This window comes from Vicia villosa, linkage group LG2 (genome assembly GCF_029867415.1).
Source record: "Vicia villosa cultivar HV-30 ecotype Madison, WI linkage group LG2, Vvil1.0, whole genome shotgun sequence".
Classification (NCBI taxonomy): Eukaryota; Viridiplantae; Streptophyta; class Magnoliopsida; order Fabales; family Fabaceae; genus Vicia; species Vicia villosa.
The window spans coordinates 147,294,864-147,312,518 of NC_081181.1; the positions used below are offsets into that span (position 1 = coordinate 147,294,864).

At 33.0% G+C, this 17,655-nt stretch overlaps 4 protein-coding genes across 4 annotated transcripts; 2 read left to right on the forward strand and 2 right to left on the reverse strand.

The window, feature by feature from the left end:
• Nucleotides 1–2,004: 2,004 nt before the first annotated feature.
• On the reverse strand, nt 2,005–4,752 carry LOC131652377 (proteasome subunit beta type-2-B-like). Its single transcript, XM_058922223.1, has 3 exons — nt 4,486–4,752; nt 4,277–4,400; nt 2,005–2,792 (listed from the first exon to the last, which is right to left on the reverse strand). The coding sequence occupies exons 1-3, from the start codon at nt 4,641–4,643 to the stop codon at nt 2,457–2,459; spliced, it is 618 nt and encodes a 205-aa protein (XP_058778206.1). The 5' UTR covers nt 4,644–4,752; the 3' UTR covers nt 2,005–2,456.
• LOC131652376 (phosphatidylinositol/phosphatidylcholine transfer protein SFH11) lies at nt 4,628–8,545 on the forward strand. The gene is made up of 11 exons (XM_058922221.1): nt 4,628–5,436; nt 5,518–5,617; nt 5,760–6,026; nt 6,147–6,224; nt 6,305–6,406; nt 6,522–6,571; nt 6,906–7,014; nt 7,086–7,166; nt 7,236–7,337; nt 7,426–7,467; nt 7,542–8,545. Exons 1-11 carry the CDS (start codon nt 5,054–5,056, stop codon nt 7,584–7,586), a joined length of 1,359 nt encoding a protein of 452 aa, XP_058778204.1. The 5' UTR covers nt 4,628–5,053; the 3' UTR covers nt 7,587–8,545.
• Nucleotides 8,546–11,708: 3,163 nt separating this feature from the next.
• On the forward strand, nt 11,709–15,200 carry LOC131652378 (vesicle-associated protein 1-2-like). Its single transcript, XM_058922224.1, has 8 exons — nt 11,709–11,956; nt 12,070–12,140; nt 12,278–12,359; nt 12,440–12,555; nt 12,677–12,841; nt 12,948–12,998; nt 13,760–13,837; nt 14,803–15,200. The coding sequence occupies exons 1-8, from the start codon at nt 11,902–11,904 to the stop codon at nt 14,911–14,913; spliced, it is 729 nt and encodes a 242-aa protein (XP_058778207.1). The 5' UTR covers nt 11,709–11,901; the 3' UTR covers nt 14,914–15,200.
• Nucleotides 15,201–15,305: 105 nt separating this feature from the next.
• Nucleotides 15,306–15,987, reverse strand: LOC131652379 (uncharacterized). The gene has a single exon (XM_058922225.1). It carries the CDS (start codon nt 15,839–15,841, stop codon nt 15,656–15,658), a length of 186 nt encoding a protein of 61 aa, XP_058778208.1. The 5' UTR covers nt 15,842–15,987; the 3' UTR covers nt 15,306–15,655.
• Between the last annotated feature and the right edge of the window lie 1,668 nt (nt 15,988–17,655).

The window sequence follows — 17,655 nt, forward strand, 5'->3', positions numbered from 1 at the left end:
GGGAAACAATTGCTATTTAAGGAGGTGTTCTACTTATGTGATGACTAAGACCTTGCATTGTGAAGCTTGGTGTTCTAGTTGTTATTGATTTTGTGTTTTGGGTTGTAAATCTCTATTCTAAGATTATCTTTGTAAGTTAGGAGAACAAAGTATTTGTGTTGTAATTGTGATTCATCACTTCATATACTTTTGTAATTGTACAACACTTGGGAGAATATTTGAGTGAAAGGGAGAGAGATCTCAGATTCAAGAGGAGTCTAAATCGAAGTTCACTGGTAATATTAAGAAAATAACACTGAACTGGAAGGATTCAAATGAGATTGTCGTGTACTATTAACTACTAAGAGAAAATTTTCTTTCATTGAACTAATACCCTCCAAATATATGCGACTTTGCACTTAACTGAATTAAAAATTAATTATTTTATTTATTTTAAGCACTTTTTACTTTGTTATGGAATCTTATTATCATACACATTGTTACACCATTATCTCTAACATCTTGTCATCAGTTTGATAACATTTTAATTGGTATGAGAGCATACCTCTATTTTATTTGAGTGTTTTCTCAACATTTTGTTCTAGATGGACAATGAACAAAAAAAGAAAAATAAAGCAATATGGAAGCCTAAATTTATTTTTTTTAAAAAGTTGTGTAATAAAATTTGGGAAATTATCCCGCCAAGAAAAACAAACACCTATCCAGTATCCCAAAATTAACAAGTTTATATACACAATAATTCTCTTGTTGAAAGACATGAAAAACCCAAAATCAAATAAAAGAAGTAAAACAAACACAACTATGGCTGCTTTTTCTAAAGCAGAAGGAAACAAAACGTGGAGATTAAAAAAGGAAGGACCGCCAAAGAAGAGATACACTTCAAACAAAAGGTTATGCCAAATTGCCAATGTTTATTTGTCTTTTATATTGATGAAGTTCTGTAGTGTAGAATGTGGAGATTCGCGAGGACAAAGTGAAAAAAATTGAGATTATCGACTTGGAGGGTGGAAGTACAAACGGCCCCATCTCGTTCACATCCCTTCTGTCTATTCGTCATTGTAGACGTGCACTGATGGTGCATGTATGTACGTCGGTAATAGATTTGATTGATTTCAGAGCTTTTACCAAGCTGGGACAAGCAAATCCAGGACCACATTTTTGTCTCCTAACAATATAAAGTTTCCTTTGACTCAAAGAATCGCAATGTTATCGAAATACTAATACTAGTAGTAGTTTTCAACTTCAAGGCGTGCATTATTTGTTCTCAACCTCATGGTATGTATATAAAAAGCTACAAATTATTCTCAAATCTACATATCTGTTATCATTACTGAATTCCCTTTGAGTGTCATGATAACTTATGAGATGAATATAAATGTTAAGTACAGATAACTGAGTCATGTTTTCAACACCAAATCACATAGGAGTATTCGACATGTGGATTTTTCAACAGATGTGATTGGATGACTTGAAGACGTTTTCAACAACAATAACATTTTGAAGCTGTTTGAAAGTCAAAGACACGTGAAAATAAATTAGAAGGCAAAAGTCCACGTAACGAGATACGTGTCAGATTCTGAAGAGATAATTGTTGTTGACAGTTGATAATATGCATAATATATAAGTAGATTTCATTTCTGTAATGGGGATTTGCATTTCATTATGTTTTCTTTAAAATTCACGCATCTGAATCAAATAGATAAAAAATTTGTGAGAAATATATGAATCTACGCTCCATTCTTAATTCAAGTATTTTTTACCCAAATACTTCATTATTGTATATTTCTTTATTTACTTTATCCATTTAAGCGCTTCTTCATTTACTTTTTTGAATCTTTGCATCAAAAAACCTTTTAACACTAATACATTTTCTCAAACGTTAAACACAAAGTGTCCTTTAAGAATTTTCAAATTTGATCTTACAAGTGAATTAAAACTCGTAATTGTTTACTTAAAAACACCACCAAACAGGTTCATAACAACTACTGGTATCTTAATGCCAAATTTTTAGAAGTGGGTTGACTTAACCCCGTTTATAGCCATAACCCAACTTATTATAATTTCCCAGGATGTACATACTACATTAGTTATTTGTCACAAAAATACATTGATTTTCTCTAGATTACCACTTAATTAGAAACAATATTGTGAAAACATTCCAGTGTCGATGTTCACATGATTAGCACATGATTAGAAACAATCACACAAACATAAATAGCTCACTTCATTTTTCACTAGACCTTTCCTCAAGCAATATTCAACCCCTTCAATTTTCAAATTACAGTCTTGAGGTGTATTAAAATCTAGTCATACATATTAATTCAAACAACATAGTGTTTTTCTTTCGACCATTTAGAGACTATGATTTTCAGATTATATCTCAAAACCATTTAGAAATGAGAAAGTGGAAGGAAAAATTTGTTGAAAAGAAGTCCAATCGTGATAAGGAATACAGTTTACTCGGCTGCAGGTGCAGGAGCATCCTTGACTGATTCACGCCATGCATACTCTCTTGCACCATCCTTATCAACAATCTTGATAACAAAGTTTGGAGGTGCGACAACCAACCTTAATCTGATTTCCATAATGCACTTATCAACAAGATCAATTGCTTCTTCCACAGACATTCCACTATGGAAGTGTCTGTCCATCATTGACAGTGAGAAATAGGAACCATAACCAAAAGCTCCCTTTTCAAGCTTGTGAAGGGTTGCAATGTAGTCAATGTAGTATAGTGACGGGCCTATGTCTTTGTCATAACCAGCAAGAAGGATGTTCACAGAGTAAGGGTTCTGGAAAAAATATCAAATTCCCGTATAAATAGACTCGTCGTCCATAACACCAATGCAACATGGCAAATGAATAGCAGCAAAACAACATAATTCTAAGCACATCAATAGCTGAATTTATAAAAGCTTTCTTTTCCCAATTGACATAAGCCCAGTTTGGATAAATAGCTTTATTAATCACTTAAAGCATAAATATAGCTTGATTTACCACTTAAAGCACAAGTGCTTATGTATAAGCTAATTCCATAACAAAGATAAATTAAAGTCAAAACATTTTAATATATGCTAAAAGATATTTACATATACTAGCCTAGAGAGTTTATAGAATAGCTAAAAACAGCTTTTGGTCAGCTTTAAATTGATTTCATAAACTCTTCTCTCCCAAACGTCTTAGAAATATTAGTGCCAAAAGATAGTCTTAAATAAGTCACTTGCAACCTCTTCCCTTTAGGACATGGTTGGTGACACATAAACTCTGTGATCACCCTATGTTTGGTGCTAGTAAAGAGACTTTCTTCCACTCAATTATAATTTTCTAATAAGTTTACTGTACTATACAGTAATTTGGGCCGGGTCTAAACCTGAATTGGGAAGAGCCTGCCCGATTTCTAACTTGTCCAACAGGGTGTGGCTGAGCTAAGCCAACTAACGGGACAAGTCGATTAGGCCGGCCCAAAACCAACATGGAGGGACTATTCAAATCAGGGACCGAGGGACAATGTGTTTATGGGCGAATAGGGACATTATGGCTGGAAAATCACCATTAAGATCCATCAAAAGGAGACAATCATTTAAATGGCCTTTATTGGTCTTAAATATGGAGCAGACAAGACCACTATATAAAGGACGCAATCATAGATGAAAGGATAGATACATTTTCCATACGAGTAATACTCAAGGTGATATAAGCGATTCTGACTGGTTTAACACGGGTAGAGTTATCAATTAGTGTACCCAAGATGTACATTTACAAATAGACAAGTCAACAATTGTTGATTACTTATACTTTAACACGATAGCTACTAGCCACAACTTATGTTAGTTCTTTTGTTTTTCAGAAAATGCCAACTTGCAATTGCCAACATTATTCTTGATGAAATCAAACTTAAGTCATGTTTGGATAAACAACTTAAGTACTTTAAAACATTAGCATTTATCACATGCTATTTATATAACAAAAACAAACAGTAAAGTGAAGTCAACCCGCCATTTTTATGTATGCTATAAGTTATTTTAGTAAAGTAGTATTTCGGAGAGTTAACAGAAATAAGCTAGAAAGTAGAAACAGCTTTTGGAGAATCATAAGTTGTTTTTATTAGCTCTCACAAACCATCTCAAGAGTGTTAATGCCAATAGGTTAAGTTTAACAAGTCAATCCAAACAGACCTATGAAAAACATTCAATTATTGATAGCTTATGGTATCAAAATGGTACTAATTATTAGGGTTTCAAAGGAAAAAAAAAAGAAGAAGAGAGTATTCGGATACCTTGCGGAGAGCGGTGGCGAGCTCGCCACGAGTGAAATTAGCGGCAGCGGCAGTCGTGAGAGGGATTCCATTACGGAACTGATACAAAGCAACGTTCTTTTGAACATACTCAGTAAACTGAACCCTAAAAGTGAAACCCAATTAATCAAAATCAAAATCAAAACTTCTAGTTACTCAGTTAGAAACAGAAAAAGAAGAAGAAGTTGAACCTGTCACCGGGTTCTCCACTAGCAGCAATGAGTTTGTGAGAATCTAGAAACATGATCTTGTCTTCATTGGATTTGTGAACGAGGATGCTGTGTACTGCTGACGAATCAGCTACCACAACAGCGAAATCATTTCCTACTAATCCGAATACACACTCCATAATCGATTTCTGAGTTTTTCTGATTTTCGTTTCCAATTTCAGTCACCTGAAACTGTTTATGCTAGAAAAATATAACCCCTTTTCGTGTTGAAAACGAAAAAGCCATGTCAACTAATTACACCCCTTAATCTTAATTACACCCCCTCAGAAAGAAAAAGAATATAAAAAAGAAAAGATACCGAACTTGAATTATTAGTTTTCGCGCTTTTTCTTGGAACGCAAGCAATTCCAATTCCATTCCCATCAATCAACATCATGTGCTTCACAATAATTCTTGTTTTCTTCATTCTCCTTCAGACCGGAATTCCTTCTTTTAAGTACTGCTTTTGTTTTATATTGCTTCTCATTTCAATTTTTTCAAATTGTTTCGAAGGTAAATCATATTCAAATACTCGGCAAAATTTGTATGAATGAGTACTCCTACGAAGACGAGCCGTGAAAGAGACAGAGATATTACTATAACGAGAAGTGATAGAAAAGATGAATCGTCTTCTAGTGTTAAGCGGTCGAAGTTTAAGTCTGGTGGTAGTGGCGGAATAACAAAATCAATTCATCCTCCGATTGAATCGCATTGGGATCTTCCTACACCAAAAGGGAAGAAAAGAGCTTCCTTCTCCATCAAGTCAATGCTGTCTTACCCTCTTACGAAATTTGGAAGGAGTAAAAGTATGGAAATGGTTCTAGGAGGAACTCATGATCCAAAGGATGAGCAAATCGTTGAGAATTTTCGCGAAATGCTTTCACGCGATGGCCTATTACCGCCTAAACACAACGATTATCATACTCTTCTAAGGTAAAAGATTCTGAGTCTGAGTCTGAAGCAAGTTTTTATGGATTTCGTTTCTTAATTGTGTTAATTCCCTTTGATGTTAAGGTTTCTGCGCATGAACGATTTTGATATGACAATATCCAAAGATATGTTTCTCAATTATCTGAAATGGCGAAAGGAATTTCGAGTCGATATGATTCATGAGGTGAATTTTTATACGAAAACTTTTTAGAAACTTATCAAGTAATTTTAAAGTTCTTTACATATGTTGTGTTCATGCTAAGATTCGGTTTAACATACTCACAATATTATTTTTATGTGATTCATTTTTTCGGGTACATAATCAGGAATTCAAATTCACAGAATACACAGAAGTGAAGAAATGCTACCCTCATGGATACCATGGAGTTGATAAATGTGGCAGACCTGTGTATATTGAAAGACTTGGGATGATTGATGTTAACAAACTGTGGCAAGTAACAACACATGAAAGATTTATAAAGCATCATGTGTTAGAACAAGAGAAAACGCTACGATTACGATACCCTGCATGTTCATTAGCAGCTAAAAGACACATAGCTTCCACCACAAGTATCTTGGATGTCAGCGGAATAGTAAGCAATTTCTTCCATATAGTTTAATTTTTGTTTGCCACTTTAAATCTTTAGTGCTTCATAAACAACTGTATCGAATAGCAGCGCTGATTCAGTTATCTGATTGTATTATTCTTCAAGGGAATGTCTAATTTCTCAAAGCCCGCAAGGTACTTGTTTATGGAAATTCAGAAGATCGATAGCAGTTACTATCCTGAGGTACTTTTTGTATTGATGTGTGAAAAAGTTAGATTATTATAATAGAGGTTGTTGATTAGTATTCATCTTTAATCTTGCAGACTCTAAATAAACTCTTCATTGTTAATGCTGGTTCTGGATTTAAGATATTGTGGAAAGCAGTGAAGGCATTCCTAAGCGAACGGACAGTAATGAAAATTCAAGTACGTGTGGTTTCTATATTGCAAATTTTTTCATCTGGCACATCAGTATTTGGTTGTATCACTCTCTAGTAGACAAGCTTGTGTTTATGATGAATCTCCAATTTTTCTGTTTCAGGTTTTGGGTTTTGATTATGCTAGTGTGTTGCTAGAGGCTATTGATCCAAGGTAAAACAACTTTTATATAGTTATAAAGGCCGTTTTGAAGGCGGGCAAGGTGTGTTACCGCAGAGTCTAAAACCGTGGCTAAATAGGATCTCATAAAATATTATCACAGTTACATCGTGGTTAATATACGGCCCTTATTTGTTTTGTCATGGTTAAACTTCAGGGCCTCCAATAACTTAAGACAACTGTGATAGTTAAGCCATGATTTTTTGTGATGCAGGAACTTTGGGAAGTTGAAACTTTTTGATGAATTGTTATTACTTACAATTAGATGTACTGTTTGTGAAGTTTTGCGTTTAATGAAGCTCTTATGTTTAACTGTTTAATTTTACAGTAACTTGCCAACTTTTTTGGGTGGTAATTGCATATGTTCTGAGTATGGAGGTTGCTTGATGAGTGATCAAGGTCCATGGAAAAATCAAGAGATCTTAGAAATGATTCAGGTTTGTCAATATCATGAACATATTATTTGCTGGTAGAAATAACTGACAAGGATGTATAATTATTCGTGCAGACAGTTTCTTTAACAGAAGAAACTGACGGTGTGAGTGAAAACAACATTATGGTTTCAGAAGGATCCTTGATGCACAAAAAGGTAACAAAACATTCACAATTTTTTGTACCTATCACACATTGATCCTTGCTTTAACATAGTCAACTGCAGGTTGACATGCAAAACAAAGACGATGTTAGAACAGATCTACCATGTAGGATAGCGTTACAAAAGATTGATTGCCTTGAAAATAGTCTTGGAGACATCAAGAATGTGAGTTTTATTTATTTCTCCATGTTAAACGTAGGTAATTGATTCAATATGCTTAGGGTGATTTGCTGATGTATAATACTTGTAACAGAAAATCAAGACATTGGAAGATGCACTTCAAGAAACTAAGATGGTGAGTTTAGCTGCATTGTTGAATCTTTTCTTTAGTATTGTTAAATCACTGTTTGTTTCATTTTTCTTTTTCAGGCATTGAAAGAACTTGGACAATATATAGAACAGCAAAAAATGTGAATTTATCGAGTGTAAACAAAATTGCAATGAGACAGTGAATTATATTACCATTCTGTTATGTTATGATCGATGAAAGATAGAAAAAATTCTGATAATATTCTATCATAGTGGTTCTGTAGCAACCTAAAATAAAATTTGGTTACAATCACGGCTAGGTGGTGGAAATAGATCAAACCGATGTGGTCTATTGTCTGGTCTATACTATGTTATTATGAAAAAGTTAGTTAGTTCCTTATTTGTGAAGTAACTACTTTTTGGTGTTGCAAGTTAGCCTTAAGCTGTCAAGTTTTAATCCTTGTGATAACAACTCATAAGTACTACATTATCCTACCTAATGAAATTGATCAATCAAGAACTCAATAAGATTCTTTTTTTCTTCTTCTCTCTTTTCCCTCGCAAATTTGTTTCCTTGCAACAGACACAGATTCAAATTTTGTATCACCATCAATACCAAAGTTTGATGACTTTTCAAAGTTGATGGAAAACTTAATGCGTTCAAAGGAATATTGGAGCTTGAAGATGGTGTCATGGCGGCACCTCCGAATACCACACTTGGGCAAGTGAAACTTGCTGCTTAAAGTAAACAGGGAAACTTGAAGGTGAATAATTACATGTTTCAATCAGTTGATTGATATATTCTTGAGACAATCTTGGTGCACGTTAAAAGATATTTAAAACTCCATGCTAAAGAAGTATCAATGCTCTACTAAAGTGAAATGTGCTTAAGTGAAAGCTCATTACAGAGAATTTGAGATTCTTGGTATTATTGAAGGCAAATTTGTCACATTACTTTGTAAGAACTCTCGCAATTGTCGACAAATTGTCGGTTCACGGGGAGATGATGGTTGAAATCGTGGTTCTTAAGAAAATTTTGAGGTCTACTACCGCAAGATTTGACTATGTTGTATGCTCCATAGAATAATTCATGGCTTTGATGAAATATGGTAAAGAAACATGATAACAAGGAGAAGTGTGCTAAAGAAATTTTGGCATGAAGTTGTTCTATGGGCAACATATATGTGCTAAATATAAGTCCAACCTTATCTGTCTAAGATATCAACCATGAAAAAGCTTGGTGTAATGTGAATCCCTTCATCCATCATCTCAGAGTGTTTGGGTTCCTAGCATACACTCAAAGAAATAAGTTAGATTCAAAAGACATCAAATGTGGTCATCTTGGTGTTAGTGAAGAATTCAAAGTATATAAATTACATGATTATGTCAAGAAACAAATTATCTTAAGAAGAGATGTAATGCTCGAAGAGTCCAAAAGTTTGAATTGGAATCAAAACTTCAAAAGTATAAATTGGAAGCATACATGACGGAGGAAGATGGTGAAGGTCTATAACAAAATGAGACAGGGAAGTAAAATTTCATGAAGAACCAACCAATCAAGTTAACAATGACACCATTGCATTTGATTCCATTGATGCAGAAAAAGAAAAATATATTAATGTTTGTTTTGCTAGGGAATCAGAATTGATCGGAGATTGGAGACTACGAAAATTTAGATATCATGGGCCCGAATATTTAGACCCAGAGAGTGGTTATTCTCCCTCTTCCCTTAAATGTGTGGGATACTTGAGAGCCGTTATTTCTCCTATAATCATGGAAGACATGATTTTTTTTCCTTGACCAATCTTTCAATTCCGTTAATATGCAAGGACACGTCACTTCCCACGTTTTATAAGTGGATGAGAGACAAACTGGCTCAAATTTAATTTAGACGGGTTATTGTGGCTAACACCCTATAGAAGTACAACTTTGGCAGCCTATGGCACTACCCTTGTGCTCGCCAAATGCCAATATGTCTGATTTTTGGATTACATACTCTTAGGAATAACAAAATTATCCAATACAATACTCAATACCTAGCTTAACATAAAGAGTATCAAATATGGCCTCAATATAAAGGATGACATGCTACGAGAATAAATATTCTAAAAACATTGACATGTTTCCACCATTCCAGATATCATGAAATACATTCAAATAAGATATATACTATTGTCTATCTTGACATTCAACCGTGTCAGCACATCAAACTTATCATGAGATGATTTCAATGATCAACTAAGTATATATATCAACTAACTAAAGCATATATGATTTCAACAACTTACTTTATAAACAAGAGAGTTCAATTGATATATGAACTCACAATCATCAATTCACTCACTCACTACTTATTCATCCCTTATCTAACTTTAATATTAGAGTGTCGTTGCAGACAAATCCTCTATTTGGATAAGGAGGATAAAAAAAACAACTCAAAAATCACATAACAAAAGATCATACATAATACTCTAATGATAACCTCAAATTTCATTCAAGATATAATGACTAGAATAACTTATAAAGTAAAGTAGACTCGTTTAATTATGTTTGTAATAATAATAATAATAATAATAATAATAATAATAATAATAATAATAATAATAATAATAATAATATTGAGAATTTCTTACCCCACCCCATGGATCACCCACGCACCTGCGAATTGGCAAAATTGTCCTCTGTAGATGCATCTTCGGAAGTATTTTTTTTTTGTTTAACATTGATTTCTTCCGTAGATGCACATACGGAAGCTTCCGTAGATGCATATACGGAAGAATTTGATGTTATAATTTGCACCACATTCTTCTCCTTCCCATTCTTCACTTTTCTCTTCTTCAACTCTTATACTCTCTATCACCACATTCTATCAAGTTCAAAACTCAATTTAATCGGCAAGTTTTTGACTTTTAGAGTTATTTAAGAGTTTGTAATATAGAGTTAGAATTCAATTTTTAGGTGTAGCAATGATTGGATTGTTTTAGAAATATAGTTTAGAGACAATGAATGTGTTGCTTGATGTGTTAAAATGACGTTCAAGCCACCAAAATGAGATTTTTAACCCTCTGCAACAGTGACCCGACGCCATTATTGGATTTTGGAGGTTTCAGAAACTTCCGTAGATGCATCTACAGAAGACATGAACGTTAGGTCATCCCGTAGCTATATCTACGGAATCTAGAAAACTCATTTTGTTTTTCTAATTTAATTATATCTAATTCGACTTTATTTGTATTGCGTAGACATTATGGCCGACCAGGAGGATTGCACATCATGCATCAACATCAACAACAAAACGTAAGTTCCATATTCAAACAAAGTAAGGCCCCCCAAAAAATCCTAGCCAACATCAACAGTAAAACATAACTTCTTTGACGTTATCCAAGATAACTGAACTCTCTCGGAGCATAGTCGCCCAACATTACCATGTGTTGTATGATGAAATTAGATCTAGTGCACATCAGCTACAAAGTTTTACTAATAACTTATATTAAACGTAATTTAAAACAACTAAAACTTTGGAGCTGTTCGACACTGAATCTATTTTCATCATACAACACATGGTAATGTGTTGGTCGACTATGCTCCAGAAGAGTTCAGTTATCTTGGATAACGTCAACGAAGTTATGTTTTATTGTTGATGTTGACTAGGCTTTTTTGGGACCTTATTTTATTTGAATATGGATTAGAACTACTTGTCTCATCGGTCTCAATTTGAGACACTTTTGATGTCTGTATTTTTATTAGGTTTATGTAGTTTTATTTTTATCATGTTTGACACTATTTGTAAGATTTATAAGATGTTTTCTTTTCGTGTACTATATATACCATTATATTTACATTACACTACTATGATATACTGTGGAAAAATCATGATTGTTAACTGTTTCAAGCAAATGAATACACCATAGAAGCGAAAACCACGAACTCGATTCTATAATTTTTTTTTAAAATATATCAACAATGCTTCTGTAGGTACAACTACGGAATACTTTTTTTGAACACATTCCGTAGATGTACCTACGCAATCCCTGAACTGAAATTCATTGTAGTTTAAAATGCTTCCGTAGATACACTTACGAGAAAAAATAATTTTAAAAAAAAATGTATTTCTAAATATACATCTACGAAAACAGAGAAATAATTGAGAAATTTTCTAATATCCCACATATTCACACATTGAGAGACCAAAAAAAATTCTTGAATATATTGTTTTTAAAACTTTGAAGTTTTTTAATTGTTAGTTTATTTATAAGTTTAAAAGCATGTTGAAATGAATGTCCCCACTCTCCACCACAGAGTAAATAGAAAACAAAATGAAAAATTGAATGAGAATCCTTAGTTCCCTGTCATAATCACATTTTTTTTCCACCATTTCCATTTTCAATTCCAATTCCCTTTTCATTCCACTTTCTCCCGTCCACATTGCTTTCGTCACAACCACATTCTGCAGATCGCGCTTCTCTCATTCTCTCCCACCATGATGTCCACTGGTGACCTTCTCAATATCGAACCCGTCGAACTCAAATTCATCTGTACGTTTTTTCGTTTCAATTTTTCATTTTCCGTAGATCTCTTTGTATTTTTTCTAGGGTTTGTTCGTTATTTGATTTTGATTTTGATTTTGCATGATCATTCCCTGTTTCAGTTGAGCTCAAGAAACAGATCTCGTGTTCTCTTATATTATCAAATAAGACAGATAGCTACGTAGCTTTCAAGGTAAATTTCCTTTCACCATTTGTGATTTCTAAGCGCGATTCGATTGCGATATTGATTTTGCCAAACCTACATTCATGATCTGTTTAATTGAGCCTAACTGAGTTTAAGTTTGTGATTTGATGCATTCATGTTTATAGGTAAAAACAACGAATCCAAAGAAATATTGTGTTCGGCCAAACACTGGAATTGTGTTGCCTCGGTCTACATGTGATGTTATAGGTACTGTATGTTATTGTTATTACCTTTTTAGTTTAAGTTATCGTGGGTCAATGGCATTGTGAAATTTGGTTTGTTTATAGTTACGATGCAAGCGCAAAAGGAAGCTCCACCTGATATGCAATGCAAGGATAAGTTTCTTCTTCAAAGTGTAAGAGTAAATGATGGAGCCAATGCAAAGGAGATTACTCCTGAAATGGTATGATACATTATGATATTCGTCATTATAGTTTCATCTGGTGAATTTTTTTGTATTGTTTTGATTGTTTTGTATGTGGGGTTAAATTATGACAAGACTTGTGCCAATTGGGATTTTCTAGTTTAACAAGGAAGCAGGGCATGTGGTTGAGGAGTGCAAATTGAGAGTGGTGTATGTTGCTCCACCTCAACCTCCGTCTCCAGTTCAAGAAGGTTCTGAGGAAGGATCGTCACCTAGAGTTTCGTTTAACGAAAACGGAAATGCAAATGGTGCTGACTCCACAACGGTGGGTTCTTAAATTATTCCTTGTTTAGGACAGTCCTTTATGTTTTTTTCTCTATGGAAATTCTATTGGTATCAACTTGGACACATTTCTTTTTTGGTTGTTTCAGATGATGAGAGGATTTACTGAACGTCACGAGTATCCCGAAAAATCTGCAGAGGTAAACAAAGCACCATTGTTTCTTCTTCCTTATTTTGAAGTAAATGTGTTGTTTGTCAACATGCATTTTTATTTGTGGATAGCTTCTGTTTTATTTAGTTTACTGTTATTACTAATAGTGGTGCTTGTAAGCTTCTGTTTTATTTAATTAACTAGAGTATTCACTAGGGGTGATGACTTCAACGCTATATTTCTTTGCTTTGTCATTTTTAAATGATTGTCTGGATTTCTTCAAGTCATAGCATACAATCCTAAAGAATGACATGATATTGAATACATATAATAATTGAAGTAATCGTGTAATGCATATTGCTTAAACAAATTGCTTCATGAAATAACTTTTTTAGACTTAAAAATAACGAACATGTGGCATTTTTAGATAAATCATATGAGCAGTGCTAAATATTACGAAGGAATATCCATATGAAAAGCAAGAGTGTGAAAGTGGACTACTTTAAACAAACTAAAAACTGATACTTCCATGTTTGACAGAAAACAATATGTGGGTTAGTGTGAAAATCCTTGTGCTTTGTCGTGCATTCTTTCATAACAATGGGTATTATCCAAATCTCATATAGCTGGGGTGTCCCTTTAATATCAATTCCAAGGGGATAAGCTCATATTTTCAAGTAGAAAGTACAAAGACTTCATGTTGTATGACCTATATAATTCTTCTGCTTTTGAGTCACAAAATGTATATATATTTCTTAAAGCCCATAGTACCTTGAGTTTTTTCCCATGTGTGTCACAACTTTATTGTAGGCAAAAGCTCTCATGTCAAGGCTGACTGAAGAAAAGAATAATGCAATTCAACAAAATATCAAGCTTCGTCAAGAACTGGTAAGGATTTACAAAATATATATTGTAGGTAACTTTTATTTCCTAATCTGGCTGGTCAACAGTTCCCTTTTTCTTGAATGGAGAAAGGAGATTCTAATTAAATATAAAAATATGAACTCCCTTGACCAGGAGAATGGAGTTTCTAAATATGAAATATGGCCTCTACTCTGTGATTTATCCTGATGGATGCATTGATTTTCTCTAAAAGGATTTGGTTCTTTATATTTTTTTAAACTTCCATATAATTTAACTCATAAGATTGATTCTGGTTCTTATTATATTTTCACCCATCTCTTGTATTTTTCTTGCGAAAATATAAAATTGTGATTGTGGCAGCATTTGCTTAGGGTATTGTTATTTCATCACCTATAAGTATATGTCTTGTCATCATATACCCTTTCTGAAAATACAATATTTGGAAGCCTAATGCAGTAAAAACACATGATGATCTCTTTTAGATGTGGAACTGTTTAAATATTTATTGGGTTTAGTCACTGGCTGTAGAAGAGACGTTTTCTTTAATAGAATTAATACTCTATGTTTTTCCTATATATACTTTTGGGATGATGAATCAATCTTTTCCTCTTGATATGCTGTATTGTTTATGAGTGTCAATGAGAGACTGCGGCCATGTATATCATCTCCATCATTTAATCTCGAAATAACTTGTGCAAGTGTAGGAGATGGTGATCATTTTTGCTTAATGTGGTTTCATATTAAGTCATTGTTTATATTTTAAATTAACAATTGATATTGCTGTCATCCTATGTTGAACTTGTAAGTTGAAACTACCTAAACGTCTTACTCTATTAGTTGAGTAAAGTTGTGATATTTATTTGAAGCATTCGAGGCCAAATTTTTTTTGTTGTGATATATTTGTATCAAAAGCAACTCCATATACCTTGTAATGCTGTCTGCTTTTGAACTGGGAGGAATCCTGACTTCAATGATCTTATTACTTGCAGGACCTGCTGAAACGTGAAAGCCACAAAAGTCGTGGGAATGCCTCAATGTTCTTTGTCATCTTTTTTGGTTTACTTGGCATAATTACAGGGTATCTCCTGAAGAAGACCTAAGCTCTTTTAGGCATTCGATCTTTCTCCGTGCTTCAATTTCCAGATTGTTCCTGACTATTCAGTTCAAGAAATGATGACGAAAAGCAAAATAGGTTAATTTAACAGGTGTTTTGTTTGCGAGGGCCGCGTAGAAACACTAGTTGAAAGTGTGGGTTGGTTGCTTGAAGAGTATATTATTATGAATTAACCCATTCTTTTTGGTAACAAGCATTCTTTGTGTAACTTATGGGGGAATTTATTTTTTTGTGGTTCATTTCATCGATCAATTATATAGAAATGTTAATGAAGACCGCTAGTAACATGCAAAGGATATAGTTTTTTTTTTTTTGGTTCATGCGAAGAATATTACTTCGTAGTTGTTAGACTACCAAATATATGAGCTCATTCTTTGATCCGTGTCATCATATCATATTATAGAATTGTATACAGTTTTATTTTGGTTCTAGCGGTATAGGGAATTTAAAAAGAAAAGTTTAGAAATTCAAAGGAATATGTTGTTTCATCTTGAAAATGCACCATTTGATTGCATAAAGACTAGTCGAAAATGCAGTAATATAAACTACACAATACAATGTCCAAAAAAAAACTTCACATTCAGAAACTTAGAACACTGAGTGACATCAAACAGAAGATAAACAATAAATGTAATCACTCCATCATACAAAGGGAATAAAGAAACATTTTTTTCCTTCTAACTATAAAAAAAGTGGTGGAGCAGAAAGAGAGATTAGAGAAGAAGTAATTAAGAATCATCATCTCTGTTCTTGGGCTTGGGCTTCCTATAAGCCTGTTCTATTTGGCTAGCCATAGAAAGAGCCATGGAAGCTAGTGTCTTAACGTTGGGTACTTTGTAGTTCTGAGCTATGTACACTCCGAAAGCCGTGCCTGTAATGAACGATAAACTGCTTCTAATAATCGAAACCATCATCAATAAGCTGTTTTTAGATCTGAAAAACGCCAAACAGATCGCTACAACTTTTCTGATCTCTTATTTCTCTATTCTTGGCGTACGCTAATTGACTTTCATATTTATATAGTGTATTTTAGGTTTTTGGTTTAACCCCTTCAACAAGTAATTTTTGTTTCGGATATTTAAAATTAAAATGAAAACAAAACCCCTTCCCCAAGTATTGTTTTTTTGGGGAGAAGAATAAGTCCTTTTTAGCAATTTTACTATATTTGTTGAATTGCCGGAATTATAGTTACATTACATCCCTTTCTTAGTAATTTCATGGATTGGCTTAAAATATGACCAAATAATAATTTAGATTGAAAACTTATTAAATACTCATTTTAATTTTAATACACTTTAATGTAGAAAGTTTTATAATGTGCTAAAAGGAATGCTAGCAATATATAACACGTACTTTTAAAAACTGTATGATTCTAACCTTATCACAACAAGAGATATGAATAGGTCAGGTTAGCCTATAGAGTCTATAACCTAGCCTAATTTATTTAAAGTCAGGTCAGATTATGCCTATTTAATAAAAAGGTCATGCTTAGATTATTTTAAAAATCTATTTAATAAAATAGACCAGACTTAAGTTATTAAAAAAGTCTATGAAGTCTTATAGGTCGACCAATATTTTTATATATATATATATATAAACAATAGTCTAAATAGGCTGACCTATATATGCATATAATCTAAATAGGCTGACCTATGAAGTCTTATAGGCCGGCCAATATATATATATATATATATATATATATATATATATATATATATATATATATATATATATATATATATATATATAAAAATAGTCTAAATAGACTGACCTATATATGCATATATAGTATATATATTAGAAAAATGTTAAATAAGTTGACCTATATATGGATATATATTACAAAAATGCTAAATAGGTTAGACTAGGCTTAGGGCATAGAACAGGCTTCTTAGGCCGACTTATAAGGCTTCTTAAGCAATATGGGTTAATTGAAAATCTTAATAAAAATAGACTTTTAAATAGACTTTCAGGTCATACCATGTTTTTAAAAAGGTTAGACTAGGGGTGTTCATGATGCGGTTTGTGCGGTTTTGACGTAAAAAATCATCCGATCCGTAAGATAAAAAAGTGTGCGGTTCGGTTTGGTTCGGTTTGATTCTGTTGGTTTTTAGAAATAAAACCGAACTAAACCAAACAAATGCAGTTTGGATTGGTTCGATTTATTTTTTTACAAAAATTTATTGAGCCATACACACATATTGATGACAAGATAACTTTGTATTCAATCATTTATGCGTTATCAAATAACAACAAAATTCATCATATTTGGATAACAACTTTCCATTTAATATACAAAAATAATATTAGATAAAAGTGGAATAAAAAATATAAAATAGTACCATAAAATAATATCAAAAACATTATAATGAAATAGAAAAAAAAGAGGCGATGAAATATTAGAGAAGATGAAAAAGAAAGAGCCGAAGAGATGCGATTAGATAAGAAGAGAAACATTAAAAACGTAATTGGAAGAGAGAACAGTAGAATAAAAATAATAAGATGAAAAAGAAAGAACTTAAGAGATGAAAGACCAAAAATGAATATGTGATATGTATTTGGAAAAGAAGATGAGAAGAAGGTGCAATACCGCTAGGAGAGATTTGAGAAGACTTAAACAGAAACCTTAAGGCTATGTTTGGGAGTTTGGAGGGGAGGGGAGGGGAAGCCTTCCGAAAACAAATTTTTAAAAAATATAAAAAAATATTTGATATTTTTTGAAAAACTG